The following is a 17,649-nucleotide window of genomic DNA, read 5'->3' as shown; positions in this document are numbered from 1 at the left end:
CAGATCATACTATACTATAGGCAGGCGTGGCTCACTCCGCGATTTCGTCGCTTTGCTGCAGGTAGCTAAAAGTACATCCGTTCCACACCAATTTTGGTGGCTAGCCATAAGCCGCGCGTGGCGCTGTCGCCACCTGTCGCGTTTTGTTGGAGAGTGAGTCTTCTGTACCTAGAACTATTATTTATTCTGTGCTATAGGATAGGAGGATATTCATCTTACTTACGTACTCCATTTACTCCGCAAGTGCTCTGCGCGGAGCGCGCGTGCGCATGTCCCCTCCCGCGGCCACGCCCCCCGGCGTCGCCCAATCACCGCAGATCCGGCTCTGTGATCTAGAACTTTTTGTTTACGAAACCGAGCTTATGCAAGCCAAGCCAGGCCTAGCCGCGTAGCCAAGATGCCAATCGCTTACGCTCCGTAGCGATCGAAACGCAACGATCACTGTCGCACTAATATGGAAGAGTGATAGAGAGACATAAAGCTTTTCGTTGCCGAAGAGATAGCGATTGTAACTTTGGCTAGGCCGGCTGAACCCCTAGTGTATTTCATTCGATAGCTTGACGAGCGCTCGCGTTTGCGTTGTCTATTTTGTATGGGATTTTGAGTTTCCAAAACGTCCCGCTTGGCGCGCTGTTCAAAATCCCATACAAAATGACACTTAGCGCAAACGCGTACGTCACGTCACGTTATCGAATGAAATGTACACTAGGGGTACTGTTATCTTTTGACTTCTGTCAAGAGGGCGCTGTTATTCTCATGTATAGGGTGACAGTTCATTATAGTATGAAAATTTAGTTCCAGCTAAATTCCGCAACAAGGCGCGTAATATCTAACCTGCTTCTAAAATGATTTAATATTGATAAAACCAGATAGCATCCTCTACAATTCCCATAACATTTCGCCAGGTTATCTTGGGACATTCTTTTTCCGAGTTTATGCCTTTCATAACGTCAATTACTGGGCTTATCTGCGCCGCGCTAGTATCGCGAGATTTACAGGGGATCGAAGCACCATCCGGCTTAGGGCTACCCCTAAATTCCTAGGAATTTCTTCAAGTACACGAAACCTCCCCCAAAAAGCCGCTCCCATATAATCGAATTTACGCTATTTTTAAATCTACATGCTTATATTAGCTACAGGACGCTTGGCATGAACATTTACGTAATATATATCTATCTATACTCGTATCTCTAAGTACTACTTTTCGTTGCTAAAGATTGTTATACAAAGAAAATACTCGCTCTAACAATATAATTTTATCCCAATTTTTTGAAGTTGTTTGTGGTAAGTTGGTAACCCTGCTACGGTCCGAAGGACCATACCGGTTTCAGCAGGACAATGGATTAGTTACAAGCCATGTTTAGAAGATATTGTGTAAAAATGTATGCAAGTTTGTCAAATTTACAGTAGTTTATATACTTTACCATCGTTCACGGAAACGTGTCTTGCTGTTTCAGTCAGTCTCGGTACAAAAAGTACTGAGGTTGACTGAAGTAGCATGACAAATACGAACGTTTCGGAGAAAATACGATGGCAAAGGTTGAACAAACCTTTGCCGCGTACATCTCTATGTTGCTGTAAGATAATTTCGTCCGGTGACAACCAAAACTCACTAATTGGAAAAAAATATAGTAGAATTAGACCAAAAAAAGTCTGCAACGATTTTGATAGCACACGCAGTGCAAGCGTTATGTCATAATTTCATAGAAGTTTGATGTTTAAAATAATACTTGCACTGCGTGTGCTATCAAAATCGTTGCAGACTTGTCTTGATCTGAGTCTGACTCTACATGTGGTCGTAATTAATGAGCTTCGGTTGTCACCTGATGATTTGTTGTATTGGCAAATAAAACTTAAAAACCCCTGCATGCTGTTGCATCCGAAATACCGAATTCCGATTTCGGCAATACCAAGAATTGATGCAGGCACTGCTTTTTACAAAACTGAGACTACATCCTTTTATCCATAACCGGTTAAAATACAAAAATAAAGCGCTACAGAAGCTACATAATAAATCAAATATAAATTTGCATACAAAAGGCTAGGACTAAAATAGTGGCAGTGTAGAGGAGATATTTATTGTACAAGCTTTGCGCACGCGTCGATTCCGAAACGGCGTAAGTGGCGGGAGATTTTGTAGGAAATTATCGTTTTACAAATAAAGGGGTTTAAGGAATGTGTAGAATAAAATGCACTTTGGTTCTATAGGGGTTTGACTATTGATTATTGAATGATGTGGCATTATGTCTTATTTTCTTATTTACCTTTTTTGAAAGAAAAATGGCGAAAACGGGCGAAATACAAGTTTATATTTCATTGTTATCACACCGAGTTTGAGATTTTTATTTCTATTGGGTCCCATCATCACATCCTGTGTAGCTAACTGTGATCTTTTAACCAAAAAATAATTTTATTTCGACGAATTAACTATCTCCTTTTTGAAGTCAGTTAAAAATACAACATAATGTTGGCATAGAGAAATAAAGGCATCTCACGTAGTATTACCACCAAGGCTCGGAAAACCGCCCGCCATTTTGAAAACATACACATAATTTAAGACCCATTTCATCATAATTATTCGCTTGCCCTTGTCCCATTCACTTGGGGTCGGCGCAGCATAATAATAATAATAATAACCCCGCGGGGGCAGCTTGTGGCGAGCTGACGGTGAGTGGCGACACCGCGGACCCCTATTCCAGAGGGCACTTTCATCTGGCCCTCGCCTCTGTGCTTGCCTTGACTGGCCGGCCAGAGTGGAGTCGCAAGAGCGGGACCTATGCTCCAGGTTGGAAGTGTAAAATGTCATAACGCCGGCGGCCTGCTGAACGGATTACCGGGATCTGGCTACCGCAGACTCACCTCTCGACAACCTTACAGCCACTCCAAAGTGTTGCCCTGTTGTCGCACTGTGCGTGCGGCCATTGCGGGGCCCACTCTATGAGTTGGCAAGTCACCACCTGTCTCATACAATTTTGAGACTGATTGTCACGGCAGGTGTCCGCTAGTCTCCTCCCATAGCCCGATATCCAGTCCATCCAACATTCAAATCTATAGCCTATGACCTTAGTTCCCATCGCAGCACAAAAGTGCTGCACTGCAATAGTCTTTGCACCTGGCGGGGACCATCTCCGGATGTATCATATTGTGCGTTCGGGGATGGTATCCGCCACGTGTATCCCTTGCCTTTAGATTAATTTGTCTTAAAGGGCCTCTGCGCTGTTGGCTTCGGCCCCACGCACGCCTCCCAAAGGTCCGGGACCCCATGGTCCCGAGATATGGAAAGACAGACAAATAATAATAATAATAATAAATATTGGGGACATCTTACACAGATCAACCTAGCCCCAAACTAAGCAAAGCTTAGCATGTCTTTCTCTTCCATACCTCTCTCTCGCCCGTCATCTCATCAAGTCATCATTCACTTGCGTTCGTTTCATATCATCTCTCACACAGTCCATCCACCTTTTCCTCGGTTTTCCTTTCCTCCCTCCACATTCATTCGTAATATCTTTCTCGTTACATGACTTTCATACCTCCGCATGACATGCCTGTACCACGCTAGGCGATTTGCCCTTACTTTTTCTGTTATGGACTGACCCATTTATGAGTCGAAAATGTTCGTTTAGTCTACAGACGTCATTGGGGCATTTTTAACCGTTAACATTGGTATAAGGAAGTCTCTGTTCTACGGAACCGGATTATGTTCTCAAAATGTCGGGCTTTTTTCCAAGCCTTGATGACCACCCCTTAAAGGGCTTGTGGCGACGTCACATACGCCATTTAGATTTGAACCCCTTGGACGTCGGGATGCCCACGCGCACGCTACTGGGCTTATTTTATGTTCGTCTTTTGTTTTATCCCGTCTGCCAACCAGAAACTAATTATTGCAAGGGCTTTGGATAATTCTTATACTTGTACTTTTTAATTTAAATTTTTAATGCTCATACTAAGAGATTTAACATTCAGGATTTTATAAAGGTTCCATTTTCCCATTTCGGTTACTGAACCCTAAAAATATATATTTTATAAGAAACTTAAGAAGCACTAAGCGTATCTTGTTACATATTACCAGCAGCTTATACATGCGCTTATCTCGTATGCCTACTCATCCAAAAACACACCCTATAATTATCAATTTAAAGTTGACATTAAAATATTAGGACTTTGCGTTTACGCCCTTATAATATGTTTAAGAAATAACTGCAAAGGTAACAGGAACCGAGATATCACGGGCAGAAGATGTCCATCGAATTTCTTATTGGAAAATCAACCTCGTGTCACTAATAATAAAGTCCTAATTCAACTGCACTAACTTTAATCATCTTGAAGACCGCTTTAGCTAAAACCGCGTATCTGCCTTTTATTTAGTACGACTTACGTCTATATGGATCTGTTTGGGTTTTTCTTGATACGAGTCTTGTCCATAGTTGTAATGTAACTGTACAGGACACAAAAACTAGGACTATACATAGTTGAAGACCTAATGGGTCCTATGTAGGTAATAGGTATTTCAAAGTAGGAAGATGGCGCACACATACATAAACAAATACCTAGTGTGTTGACATAAAACTGTTTAGAATTTTTAAGGTAATATAGGTACTAGTTAATACACAGATCCTTATGAGAGATGGCACACCGCTCGCGTGACGTGTGCGTGCACGGCTCCAACATTTTAGCGTACGCGCACGTGCACGTCGACGCACACGTAGCCGGTGTGCTTTAGCCTTAAATTTTTGAATTCTTACCTTCGTACTATTTTTGCCTGTGTGTGTAACTTTGATGCAGCGGTCGGCAACAGGCGGCCCGCAAACCTCTCGCTTGCGGCCCGCGAGCCTCCCTGCTTCCCTGACTATTTTGTACCTATGTAATTACAAACGACAATGTCTGCTAAATCACAAATATTATCAAAGTGCGGCCCGCGTCAACTTCGTTAACTACTATGTGGCCCTTGGCTGCTAAAGGGTTGCCGACCGCTGCTTTGATGTATTCATTCATACAGCAATCGTTCTTTCTACATATTACCTTAATCTGAGAAAATTGCGTTTTAGTGATGCTTGTGATGGTGACATCTTGTCATTCGTCGTGAAAGAAACCATAGTCAGTACCTTTTCCCTGGTCACTAAATTTTTCGCGCTTTCATTATTTAAAATGCACAAAAACCCCCCAAAATACTAAACCTTTTATCTTTCCATTAATCGCTCAAAAGTCCGAGACAATTTCATTGTCATCAAAAACCTTTTCGGTCCAAAAATAAACTAAAGTCCAAAATCTTCGCTAATTGATATAAAAAAGCAGCAGACTACCTGAGGTGGAGTTATGAGCGAAATTCTTTTTTTATTATACCGTATGCTTTTGTATTATGACCCTTATGCATATCGAAATATGATTGAAAATCCAGTTTAAACTTAGTCCGAAAATGCTTTATTCTTTGGCCAAAATCCGGAACCTACGCTAAGGAATGATCCAGCGCAGAGGCGTATTTCGAGCCCGATTTCTCCCTTGTTCATAATATTTACCATTATATTTTTATTTTTCAATGTTCTAACAAACAAATGTCAAAATTACAAATAGAAACAAACTGTTACGCATTATTATTTGTCGCACAATATTTGTCGTTATCACGGCTCGGCCACGACATTACACGACTGCGGCAGCGACAACCATAGGTGGGAACGAAAGGTCCGATCGCTGTGTCTCGCTCCAACCTATGGTTATCGCTACCGCCGTCGCAAGTCGCGCAATGTCGTGGCCGAGCCGGCTGCGCGCGGTAAAGTTGAGTCGCGCGGCAAATACACGTGGGATCATTTTTGAGCGCTAATCAGATGTTCTTTGATTCTCGCACTTTCGAATTCAACTTCTCAATCTTTGAGCTTTAGTCAGACTTCTATGTATTATAGTTATTCTAATTCATAAATCATAATAGTTAGTCAGACTTCTATAGTTATTCTTGTTCGTTGATCTCGCACTTTCGAATTCAACTTGTCAATGTTTGAGCTTTAGTCAGACTTTTGTGTATTATAGTTATTCTAAATCATAAATCATAATAGTTAGTCAGACTTCTATAGTTATTCTTGTTCGTTCATTCTCGCACTTTCGAATTCAACTTGTCAATGTTTGAGCTTTAGTCAGACTTCTATGTATTACAGTTATACTAATTCATAAATCATAATAGTTAGTCAGACTTCTATATTATTCTTGGTCGTTGATTCCCGCACTTTCGAATTCGACTTGTAAAGTGAGCTTTAGTCAGACTTCTATGTATTATAAGTAGTTATTCTAAATTCGTTGATTCTCGCACTTCGTGTAGTCATGCTGCGCTCATGTTACAGTACAATAGGTAAAGGCAGTCGCGTGACATGTCTGCTAGTTAGCATTAAACATTTCAACGACTCTTTCTAAATTACTATTTATTCGTGTGAAAACTTAAGGGTGCTCGATTCGCAATTGTTTATAGTGAAGCAAAAAAAAAAAAACGAAAGCAAAAAGCCTTTAAAGCTATTAACATAAGGTATGTTTTGCGTAAGCACGTTTTATCAGATACTGTGTGACAGCGTGCGTGCGACGCCCTCACCGTACAAGGAGTATATCTTTTCTCTGTATCTTTTCTACCAGTTCTATAAAGGCATATGTTCTTCATATGGTGATGGTCTTACGACTTTTTGGTTGACATAGGCGTTAAGGGTGTGAATTTGAATAGAATTATAGTCTGTTGCTGAGCTTTGTCCGAATTTCCAATTTCTAAAGTAACTTGAGTTAGCTCCGTGTAGAAAGGTGTCGAGGGTCTTATTCTGGTTGTGGGCAAAATATTCGATACTCTCGACGAGATTTAGTAAAATGAATAGAGATGTCATATACGAAAAAAAAATCTTTACATAAAAAATCGGTCACTTTTGTAAAAACTGCCTAGAGTTAGACCAAGAAAAGTCTGCAACGATTTTGATAGCACACGCAGTGCAAGTGTTATTTATAAGTACGACATGATTTCATAAAAGTTTGACGTTTAAAATAACGCACTGCTTGTGCTATCAAAATCGTTGCAGACTTTTTTTGGTCTAACTCTATGTCAATTCTTGGGATTAAGTGTTAAAGCGATAACCCTATAAGACGAACCAGGCACTAAGATGGGAAAGACAGAAATACTACCTGTCCTTATCACTCTATGAATTGACCACTTACGCACTTCTGCACTGATTGAGATGAGACCAATTTGAATCTGCGTCTCGCCTAGGTCTAGTAAGGTGAACTGGTTCCAACTGGACACAATACATCGGAATTGTTTAGTTCTTAGCTTATAACTGGATCCAATAAGACAAAGTTTGGTTTGACGCTGTGACGCAGTAATAGGTGGTTTCACGTCATTAAATATGCCTTTTTTCACTTCACTCTTTTCCAAGTTAGGGAATTTTTTGATTATTTCTACTTAGAATCACGAGTTCTTTCAATCCTAATAGGAGAAAATTGTGTCGCGATCCTTTCATTCCATTACCGTCATAGTTTATGAAAACCATGAGATAAGTATGGTAACGGAATGGAAATAAACATCTTGGGACACTATTTCTTCTATTAGGATCAAAATGTGATTCTGAGTAGAATTAACATAGCAATGTCCAAATAAAATAAACATTTGTAGAGTCTATGCGGAAAGAGAAGAGTCGCATATAAGGGAACCAATACATTCTGCGACTCTTCTCTTTCCGCACAGAGCATGTGCTGTGTATTAATCCTAGGTAAATTTGATCTGATCTGATCCTTATTTAAACAAACTGTAACTCGGACCTTATACAAACAGTGTAGGCAGCTAACTGAACTGTAATAACTCATAATATCCCGTAATCACGCCCCCGGTGCTAACGAAAAGGCAGCAACCCACGTTTTATGTTAATGCTGACGTAAATAAAGTCAATACCATTTATCAGACTGATATCGTGCAATACTTAATTATGTGGTTTTGCTTGAGGCGTTAACATTATTATGAAAGTAGGAGTACCCACCCACTTAATTGTTGTATTTTTAAATCACACATACAAAAATGACAGTTAATCCGTTTGTACTAAAATGACACTTTGATTTGACAAATTGGGGCAATATAACTGTCATTAGTCAGTACAGTCGTGGTACATAATTATTTTCCATCGTATTTTCACGGAAACGTACGAACGTGTCTTGCTATTTCATTCAGGCTCGATACAAAAACTACTGAGGGTGACTGAAGTAGAATGACAAATACGAACGTTTCCGAGAAAATACGATGGAAAAGAATTATGCGGTATGCACTACATCTGTAATACCTATTTATTTATTTAAAGAGTCCTCGAGATATTGGACGACTAGCTTAAAAATCATGTTACTGTCACAGTATGTTTTGTCATAGCTTAGGTACGATAATCGCCATACAATTTATAACCTAATATAAAACACAAAAAAATATATTGAGATAACAGCTGAGATGATACCCAAGCTTGTGAAAGACACTTATAAAGTTATGACCTATTCTGCATTTTCGAAAATTGACGGACGGACTGAAGTCTTTCTGAATTGTGTTGTTTTTATAAGAAATCGCGTTTTAAAAAAGGATCACTTTACATTGTATTTGCATAATATTTCACACCCCACTTCGGCTATTGAACCCAGCTATGCTAATTGAAAAGGTCACATATGCTATCCAAAACCAAAAAGCCGTATTCGCTCATCATCGCACCAACGAATGCGCGTTGCAGTTCCAGACGCGGTACAGTCATGGTATTACACGGAGCGACACTAGGGATAAGGTGCTGTGGACTGACTTGAATTAAACCTTATTGTGAAGACTTAAGGTTGAACAATGGAGTGTTATTACACGGAGCAACTCGAGGGATAAAGCAGCTGTAAACTGACCATTTTTAAGCTGTATTCCGAAGGTATAAGGTTCATCAATGGAGTTATAGTGTTACCTGATTGGCAGGGTAGCTGGACCGGTCGGCGTGGGCGACGCCGTCCACCCACGCTCGCAAATATGTAGGGATACGGGGATCGGGTTTGGGCGTCGTGGAGCGAAAAACGGGTGTTTTGTGTGAAATTTTAGTATTTATGTCATCTAGGTTACATTAGACTTCGATAAACCATTAGTGCAATGATTTTGATCAGAAGTCTCTTTGACGCACGACAGTCCTAATAATTCTAGGAAAAAAAAAATGCACAGATAATCAAATTTTATATTGAGTCCACACCTAAAAGATACCACATTTTCCGTCCAGCCAGACTAAAACCTACTCATTCTCGTTGGTTTGAAAGTGACTCAGGAAAATAACAGTATGTCTTACACTGCAAAATTAAGTCTCAAAATTCCACCTTTTCCCGTCCAGACGGACTCTTTGGCCCTCGTTGGTCAGAAAGCTAAAATCCGGCACAATAGCGCGGGTCATACAGGTTTGTACGGTGGCGCGGTCGTGCGTCCGCGCACATAAATAACTGAGATAGCGGCAACACGGCGCGGGCGTCGCTTATTGAAATATGACCGGGCGAGCCTAATTGACAGTTTTTTGCGATTTTGCTGGCTATTTTAAAATAAAGGCTTTATGGTGGTGCATCCTGATAGTTATAGGAGACATTTTAGGATTAAGTGCTCATTGAGTCCGGAAAGGAAAGAACCAAGTGAGTCTAATTGACAGTTTTTAGGGAAAATAAAGGTTTTATCGAATTGCATTCTGATGGGGTTAATAGGAGAAATTTTAGAAGTAAGTGGCCAGGTCAATTCAAGAATAGTATAGCGGATGTTCATAAGCTACTTAAGCTAATAAAATACAATTTAAAGTACCTAGTATATTTGCTGCTAATTTTTAAAAAAGGTGTAATGGTCGTTCCACTGTCTTCACTATTTGCTCTGCTTTGACATCCACTTAGTTGGTTTAGTAAGTAAATAACTATCAATGCCAGTCTTACTTATGGTAGTTTACTTCTACACACGCACTAAGACTACCACTGTGTCTGTGTACGCAGTCCTTGATTCCAATTTCATGCATGAGACTAGCATGAGACGTCATGCTTAGCCCTTGATACAGACAGTGATCTAATTCACTTATTTCTTTCCAGCTGCACATCCCGCTACGCCGGCGAGTTCTGCCAGCACCTCAACCCCTGCCACAGCGAGTCCAGCCCCCGCTGCCAGAACGGGGGCAGCTGCCGGGTCCGCCCGGGCGCCGGCGGCGGTCCACCCTCCTTCGCCTGCGACTGCCCACTGGGATTCAGCGCCTCGCTCTGCGAGATCAGGGTGCCAGCGGCCTGTGACTCTGCACCGTGTCTGAATGGAGCTACGTGCAGGCTGACGTCGCTGCATTCCTATGAGTGCGATTGTCCGCCTGGGTATACTGGTGAGTGCGATATATACACCTACTACTACCCTACACTAGCGTCTCCCGAGCATCGGCGTCTAGGCAAATCTATGGCTGCTATTCGACGCAACGTCGTTTGCCCCAACGGTATGCGGCGGCGGCATCGACACCATTTCCCATAGCTCTGACTAGACGCCGGCGCTCAAAAGACTGTAATGTGGGGAGTCTTAGCACATCGTCAATGAGAGTTTGACGTTATATTTGTAGTTGGTGACATTCCACCTTCCACCAGAGGGGTTACGAACGATAAGGCTTAGCATAGGAGCGCCGCGACTGTATCTAGCCCGCAAAGTAGACTAACCTTCCCTCTCTAATTAATATAGTTTGAAAAAGTCGTTAGTCTACTTTGCGGGCCAGTGAAATTCTAAGCAGACAATTTTCGGAGTGATGGTGTGGTACGTACCATAGTACGTACGTCACGTATTCAAACTCGGCTTACTGGCATTCTCAGGATAAAATCAAAGAGTAGCGTTCAAAACGATACCTGGTGAAATGCTCCCAATTTTCTCATAACGTTACTTGATTATATATATTTAATGACGGTATAGACGTGCGAAGAACAGAGCGCCATTTGATTTCGATCTGTTCACAATAAAGTCACTAACGCGAAGACAGGTTTCTCCAATAGTGTGTATGTTAAAGCAATTATGAGCACAATGAAAGCGGTTTTTAATTGAAACCTGTTGTCTACTCGTTTAATTGCCTGGACTTCGGCTTTGAGTTGTAGCTTCGAGAAAGCTGTAGAAAAAATGATTTCGATAAAAGAGAATTATTGTTTACGACGAATTATATTTGTAAGACAATATCAGATAGAGTGACCAGAGGGCTGGGTCTTTCCTTGACCAGCGAATTGGCATCGCCATACAGTGCGGCAATGCAACCAGCCTTCTGGGCAACCTACCATCTGGCGCCGACCTAGCTCCCATTTTTTACTTGTAAATATGTGTATATTATAGATATGTTTATTTAATTTACCTATTATTATTTCTGTTTTTATATTTTTATGTTTATTTTTAATAAAAATCATTTGTCATATATGAAAAAAAGATAGAGTTGGATAAAAATCCAATTTCATAACTACGAAATAACACGTTTAATATACCTACATAGGTATAGGTAGGGTAACTTGTAAGAGATGTCAACAAAAGTATCAAAACTAAGTCAAGAATTGATTCACACAACATAGGTGTATGATGTGAATATGTCAAGCTAATTTTAAAATATCAATCAGGTTTCTAAAGTTACTTCGTTTTGTTCCTATTAGTGGGAATAGAAGGAAGTCCAAAAGCCTGGCGACGTAGTCGAGAGAATGTGTACAAAAAGCCACGCCGGCTCCTTTATATGGCCATTCCAATTATGGACCAAGCTTGCGACTGCTCGAATACTCAAATAACTGAATCTTTAGTTTAATTTCAATGAAAAAATATTGCGACAGTTCGATTCTGCGTATTATTATTTTGGCTAAAGTCAGTGAATTAAAAATACTATTGATAATTATTGACTGAAGAATTACCAAATTTCGATTGAATCGAAAAGCTATTTTTCGTTCACGAAGAAATAATACACTGCGTATTGATATTTATACCTATGCTGCCAATATTATTCGCGTATACTTAAGTAATACATACATACATTACGACAAAGATACCTTGAACGCCAAATAGTTTTGAGATAAAAAAAACTTGCAACTCCGTCTTAGATAGCACCACAAAACTTAGGGTACGTTCAAAAATCCGGCTAACAATACATAAAAAATTGCATTCAAGATAAGCATGGTAGATAAGAAGATTTATAGGAAAAACTGTGGACAATTATTACGCGTTATCTCGCTACATCTCAAGTGAAAGTGAATGGAAAGTATCCAATCATTTCCCATGTTCTTTAAGATTTTTAGCGTAATCATTGTAATTGCTATGTTTCGATTATGTGACATACTTTAGTCGATAATAATTAATAATACACACGGCCAAATGTAGACACAATTTTGTGTAATCCTAACCAGCCGTGACAGACATTAATGATCCTATCAGGGTTCCGAATTTTTTCCTTTTGATGTACAGAACCCTAAACAATCAGTTTGAATTTATTATGTGCTATGCCAGTTCATAAAGGGGCCCACTGATTAACAGTCCGCCGGACGGTATCGGCCAGTCAGTTGTTCTGAACTCTCGAAATTTTGTTCTAACTGACAGGCCGATACCGTCCGGCGGACTGTTAATCAGTGGGCCCCTTAAGAGTCTGCCGAAGCTAATTTTACGCCGACTTGAAGTGAATAGGGGATATTACTGCAATGTTCTGCCGCCAGAGTGCAGCACTACCGACTCAGTAAATTCATAGACTAACTTATACATACTACAAACTGTTTTTTACAAGTTATCACAGACAATAACATATGACATTGATACATCAAGGCGGTTTGTTAACAAGGGCCTACCGGTAAACGCGAAAATCGAAATTTAGTTATCTGCCTCTTTATCGCTCGAATATGCAAGAGTGATAGAGAGATTAGATAACGAAATTTGGATTTTCTTGTTTCGCGGTAGGCCATGTGATTGACGTGATGTGTGATGTGTCAATGTGGTTTGTTTACTGTATGTGCCACAAAGGTGCCACCTACGCAGAGCTTTGCCTAATATTCCCTATTGAATAAAACAAAGTAAAGTCATTATAAACGTATATGTACATATTTTCATAGAAATTTGACAGTAATGATGACATGGCCACACATGCAAAGATAGTTTGGTTCGAACTCTGTCATATTGTTATTGACGACAAAATGATAAATACAGATGACAGACAAGAATATATGAGTCGCTTAACTTCAAACTCGGGTAACTCCATCTGTCAGATTAGGCGATTTTGATATTAAGAAAAGGTAACAGGGTAGATATTTGCTGAGAGGGTCGAATGGATTTACCCGAGTTTGAAGTTAAGCGACACATATCGAATACCAAAAGTCCCCATGACACTGGCATCAATGTCAACGAGTTTTTTGATAAAGATACCATCGCCCACACTCTTAACTGTCCATTAGTGGGCTTTATGCCTATTGTAATAAGGTCCACCCATGGACAGTTAAGTGTTGCTGTTTGTACAAGGACCCATCCATCCATCATTCCTCTCTTGGTTTGCATTGCATGGGTATCGTATGGTCGTCTGTCATCTCAAAAGTATAAACTCGCCGCGCTCCCATACAATTGAAGTAACGCACTCGTTTTAAAAACACATTGTATTTCTGCGGATTTCGTGTGACTCTTGGCGTTCTGCATTCATATTTATTTATCTATTTTGTACAGTCGCCTACAGATATAGCGGAGCGGCCAAGGCGCTCACAAATATCTAAACACACCTATATTGTCTTGGGCTAGGCGTTAGACTGCGTGTTCAGATATTGTGAACACCTTGGCCGCTCCGATTTATCTCATGGCGACTGCACCATCGACTTTACATCATTGTAACCTGCAAGCCATGCGATATCTATTCATGTACATTCTGCTGCGTATGCGACATATTTTGCACCGCTTTTCATGTCAAATCCTAGTTTTATTTAATTGGTTTATTTAATAAAAGTAACTTCTATAATGTCAATATCCAGGGAGGATGAGAACTACGTTTGTATGGAAAAGCGGTTATCCCCTTTTCTCTAAAATATAGTCATCATCATCTTCATCACGCTATCTCGGCTTTTTTGTCACGGCTCATGGCCCTGGGGTCCGCTAGACAACTAATCCCGAGAATTGGCGTAGCCACTAGTTTTTACGAAAGCGACTGCCATCTGACCTTCCAACCCTTAGGGTAAACTAGGCCTTATTGGGATTAGTCCGGTTTCCTCACGACGTTTTCCTTCACCGAAAAGCGACTGGTAAATATCAAATGATATTTCGTACATAAGTTGTGAAAAACTCATTGGTACGAGCCGGAGCAGTACAGTACAGTCACCAGCAATAATATGTTACTCTTCGAAGGCCCCAAAAATATGTGACACGCTCTTATGGCTCTACAAATAAGATCGTGTCAGATATTTTTGCGGCCTTCGTTGTGTAACATACTATTGCAGGTGACTGTACATGGTGTACCGATCTATTTGAATACTTTGGATGCTACCTACTATGGGCATTTTCACTTAAAAGTGTACCATTTACTTTTGTTCGAAAATCCATCAACTTTTGGGTTATATCCACTCAGAATCACGAGGACTATCGATTTAAAAAAAAATGTGTACCAAAAAATTTCAGTTTTGTAACTCATTTTCACATACATTTTGTATGGACCGTTACAAAATGGACATCCAAAATTTTTGTATGAAAAACTGGGGACAGTTTTTTTCTTTGTCTCATTCAAATATATAGTACTCGTGATTCTGTCTAATTAACCCAAAAGTTGATGGTTTTTCGAAAAAAAGTAAATGGTACCATTTTTTCTGAAAACCCCCTAGATGACTTTAGATTTAATAGGATTGGTTGGATTGGTAGGAGCCGGGGAGTTCTCTAAAATATAGTATTTTCTGTTAACTCTTGCCATGTATACGCCCTTTCAACACCAGCGCGCCTGCTAGCCAGTGAACGCTCGAGGAAACCACGCTCTAATTTCAAACTGGTTTCGGAGGTTTCTGATTTAACGTCCGCTCTGGGCCGCAGCGGTCATAAATATGTGGGCGGTTGAAGACCTTATGACTTTGGTGTTAGAGATCATGTGGGGTTAGCCGATCAGTGAAATGTGTGTTAACAATGAGGTGCAGAAGAGACTAAATATGTCTGTGATACAGTACAGACTATCCCCCTTATTCATAAAACTTTACGGGCCTGTTTTAGTTACATTATGTTTTATCCCTTTCTTACAAATACATAAGTCAAAATGACAGATAAAGACCAACAAAGCTAATTCAGGCCATTAGCCTGTGACGCGTTATAAATAACGCCATATATCCCTACTAAATAATATTATAAATGCGAATGTGTGTCTGAAAGGCAAGGGGAGGGACATAGGATAGTTTTTGTCAATCATCATCATCATCATCATCCTACGCAAATGTCGCGGGTAAAAGCTAGTCTCATATATACGTTTTACTGTTAGACATAATACAAAACTGGGCTCCAAACGCTGCTCAAATAGGGATAATTTTTTTTACACAAACTTTAGAATTTCTTCGCAGATGTAGGTATGTATAAGTAAGTAGGTTTCTTCGCGATGTTTTTTTTCAACAAAAAGCGACTAGTAAACGTCGAATGCATGTCGAATGTTATTAATATTGTAATGTTTAAATTACCTAAATGGTTAATAAATGGAGTACGTTTATGGGTATCAACATCTTTCGTTCCTCTTCTGTTTTGTTACTATGCAAAGACTTTTAACAGTGTATTGGTGTTTTATGTCAATTTTATAACTTAGATCTAGAGATACGAGTCCGTCTGGCCATTATGCCTCTTAATTCGGTTGTAAAAAGTACATTAGTGCTGCTTAGTATGCAAAGGATATTAAAAAAATGTCACACGGTCTTAAATTTGATCGAATTTTTGTGAATTCATTTTAGGGAGCTTTTCGGTAGCAAATTATTTTACATTTGGTGAGAAAAATGTTGTTTCTTTAGAGTATTCCAATTTATGTTTGGTACAGTACCAGTGCATAATACAAAAATAGACGTAACGCAAACGCGAACGCTCGTCGCGCTATGGGTTCATCTCAGAAGCGAGAGTGACATAACACATAAATTGTAGTATTTAAGTAATGTTGAATTATATCCTAAAGCTAAAATATGTCCAAGTCTAAGCATAATAATAAAGTAAATTGCAAAACTAACCGTTGTAGAACGTTATTATTGACCTCATACATCTCAGCCGTCGGCTTACCCATGCTAGTCGGTCATTTCCATAATATTATAATAATTGCAGAATGTCGTACATTATAATATTGTAGTCATTGTGCAATTTATATGAGGTTATGTTGGGAATTGGAATGATATTACTTTAGATCATATACTATAAAAATAATTCGTTATTGATAAAAAATACTATAATTTTAGAACATCTAACTTTTACTTATCAAAACGATTGTATTTTCCATTTTACTTTATGATATTTATTCAGATTGAAAAATTAAACATCAATCATCAATACGATATATTTCAAGCTCCTTCCAATTAGACGAATATTCATTCTCCATTAAATAACGTTAAATAAAACACAATTAGTTTTCAGTTGTCGTTTATTTATTTAGATGTTAAAGCAGCGACCACACCGCAATTGAAAACATCAGTTCAGAAAGGCTTTGATCTCTAATTCAGATGCTGCCCACAGTTCACGTTTTGTAGAAATGCTGTCATCCCATTCCCTTTTGACCGCCAAAGCCGTCAACAGACGCGCGCGGCTCCAGCCCAATACCTTCGTGCATACCAGGTTCACGATGACGCGCCGCACACGTAAAGGGTGTTCAAAGGGACATAACCTGACAGTGAGACTAAGACCTTAGCTTGACGCTGCGGTGTGGTCATTAACAAACCAATCAACTAATCAGTAACTTATCCAGGTGCCGAATGCTCCCACGAAGACCACTGCGCCTCCCAACCTTGCCGCAACGGCGGCCGCTGCGTCGCCGACAACACAACCACAGCCGGCTACTCCTGCGCCTGCCCTCCTGGCTTCACCGGCCCCCGCTGCACTGATGACGTCATCGAATGCACCTCATCAGGCTCCGGGCCCTGTCACCACGGCCGGTGCTTCAACACGCACGGGTCCTACACGTGTGTGTGCGAGCCGGGGTACACGGGGAGAGATTGCGACGCGGAGTACGTGCCGTGTGAGCCGTCGCCGTGCTTGCATGGCGGGACTTGCACGCCGCTGGACCAGCTGAGATACGAGTGCGAGTGTCCGCAAGGTGAGTTACTTGTACCACTAGTTATTGAGTACGCACCACTTGACATCACATACCTACACAAAGCGGTGTATAATTCAGACGAATGTCTAGTCGTATAGGAAGTGCCTCTTCTATTAATCATTCATAATGAACGTGTCATCCAGGTACTTAAAAAAAGTAACATTCCTTTAGCTTCTACATACTTATGTGACACTTAAGTTTCTACACTCAAACGTTCAAGTGTCTACAACGAAATTTGGATAATGTCCGATAAATGCCAATGAAAAACTCGTCGAGAAAATATACAGACCATAACAGAACTAAAGACGCAGGTTTTCTAAACATAGTCATGCTGCATAGTTGGTCCGTTTCATAAGCCTTGCTCTATTCTGATTGGTCGAAACCCAGATGATCGGTGATTGGTCAAGCCAGT

General features: G+C 40.2%; 1 protein-coding gene across 1 annotated transcript in view; it reads left to right on the top strand.

Moving 5' to 3' along the window:
* Positions 1 to 17,649, top strand: part of LOC134804308 (neurogenic locus Notch protein) — a 159,501-nt gene that overhangs the window by 98,777 nt on the left and 43,075 nt on the right. Inside the window, exons 3-4 of the mRNA XM_063777319.1 lie at positions 10,069 to 10,346; positions 16,890 to 17,237. Of these exons, the coding sequence (XP_063633389.1) occupies positions 10,069 to 10,346; positions 16,890 to 17,237 (626 nt within the window). The remainder of the gene's footprint in view (positions 1 to 10,068; positions 10,347 to 16,889; positions 17,238 to 17,649) is intronic.

This window comes from Cydia splendana, chromosome Z (assembly GCF_910591565.1).
Source record: "Cydia splendana chromosome Z, ilCydSple1.2, whole genome shotgun sequence".
Taxonomy (NCBI): Eukaryota; Metazoa; Arthropoda; class Insecta; order Lepidoptera; family Tortricidae; genus Cydia; species Cydia splendana.
Note: the sequence above shows the minus strand (reverse complement) of the source record. Positions and strands in the feature narration are given on the sequence as shown.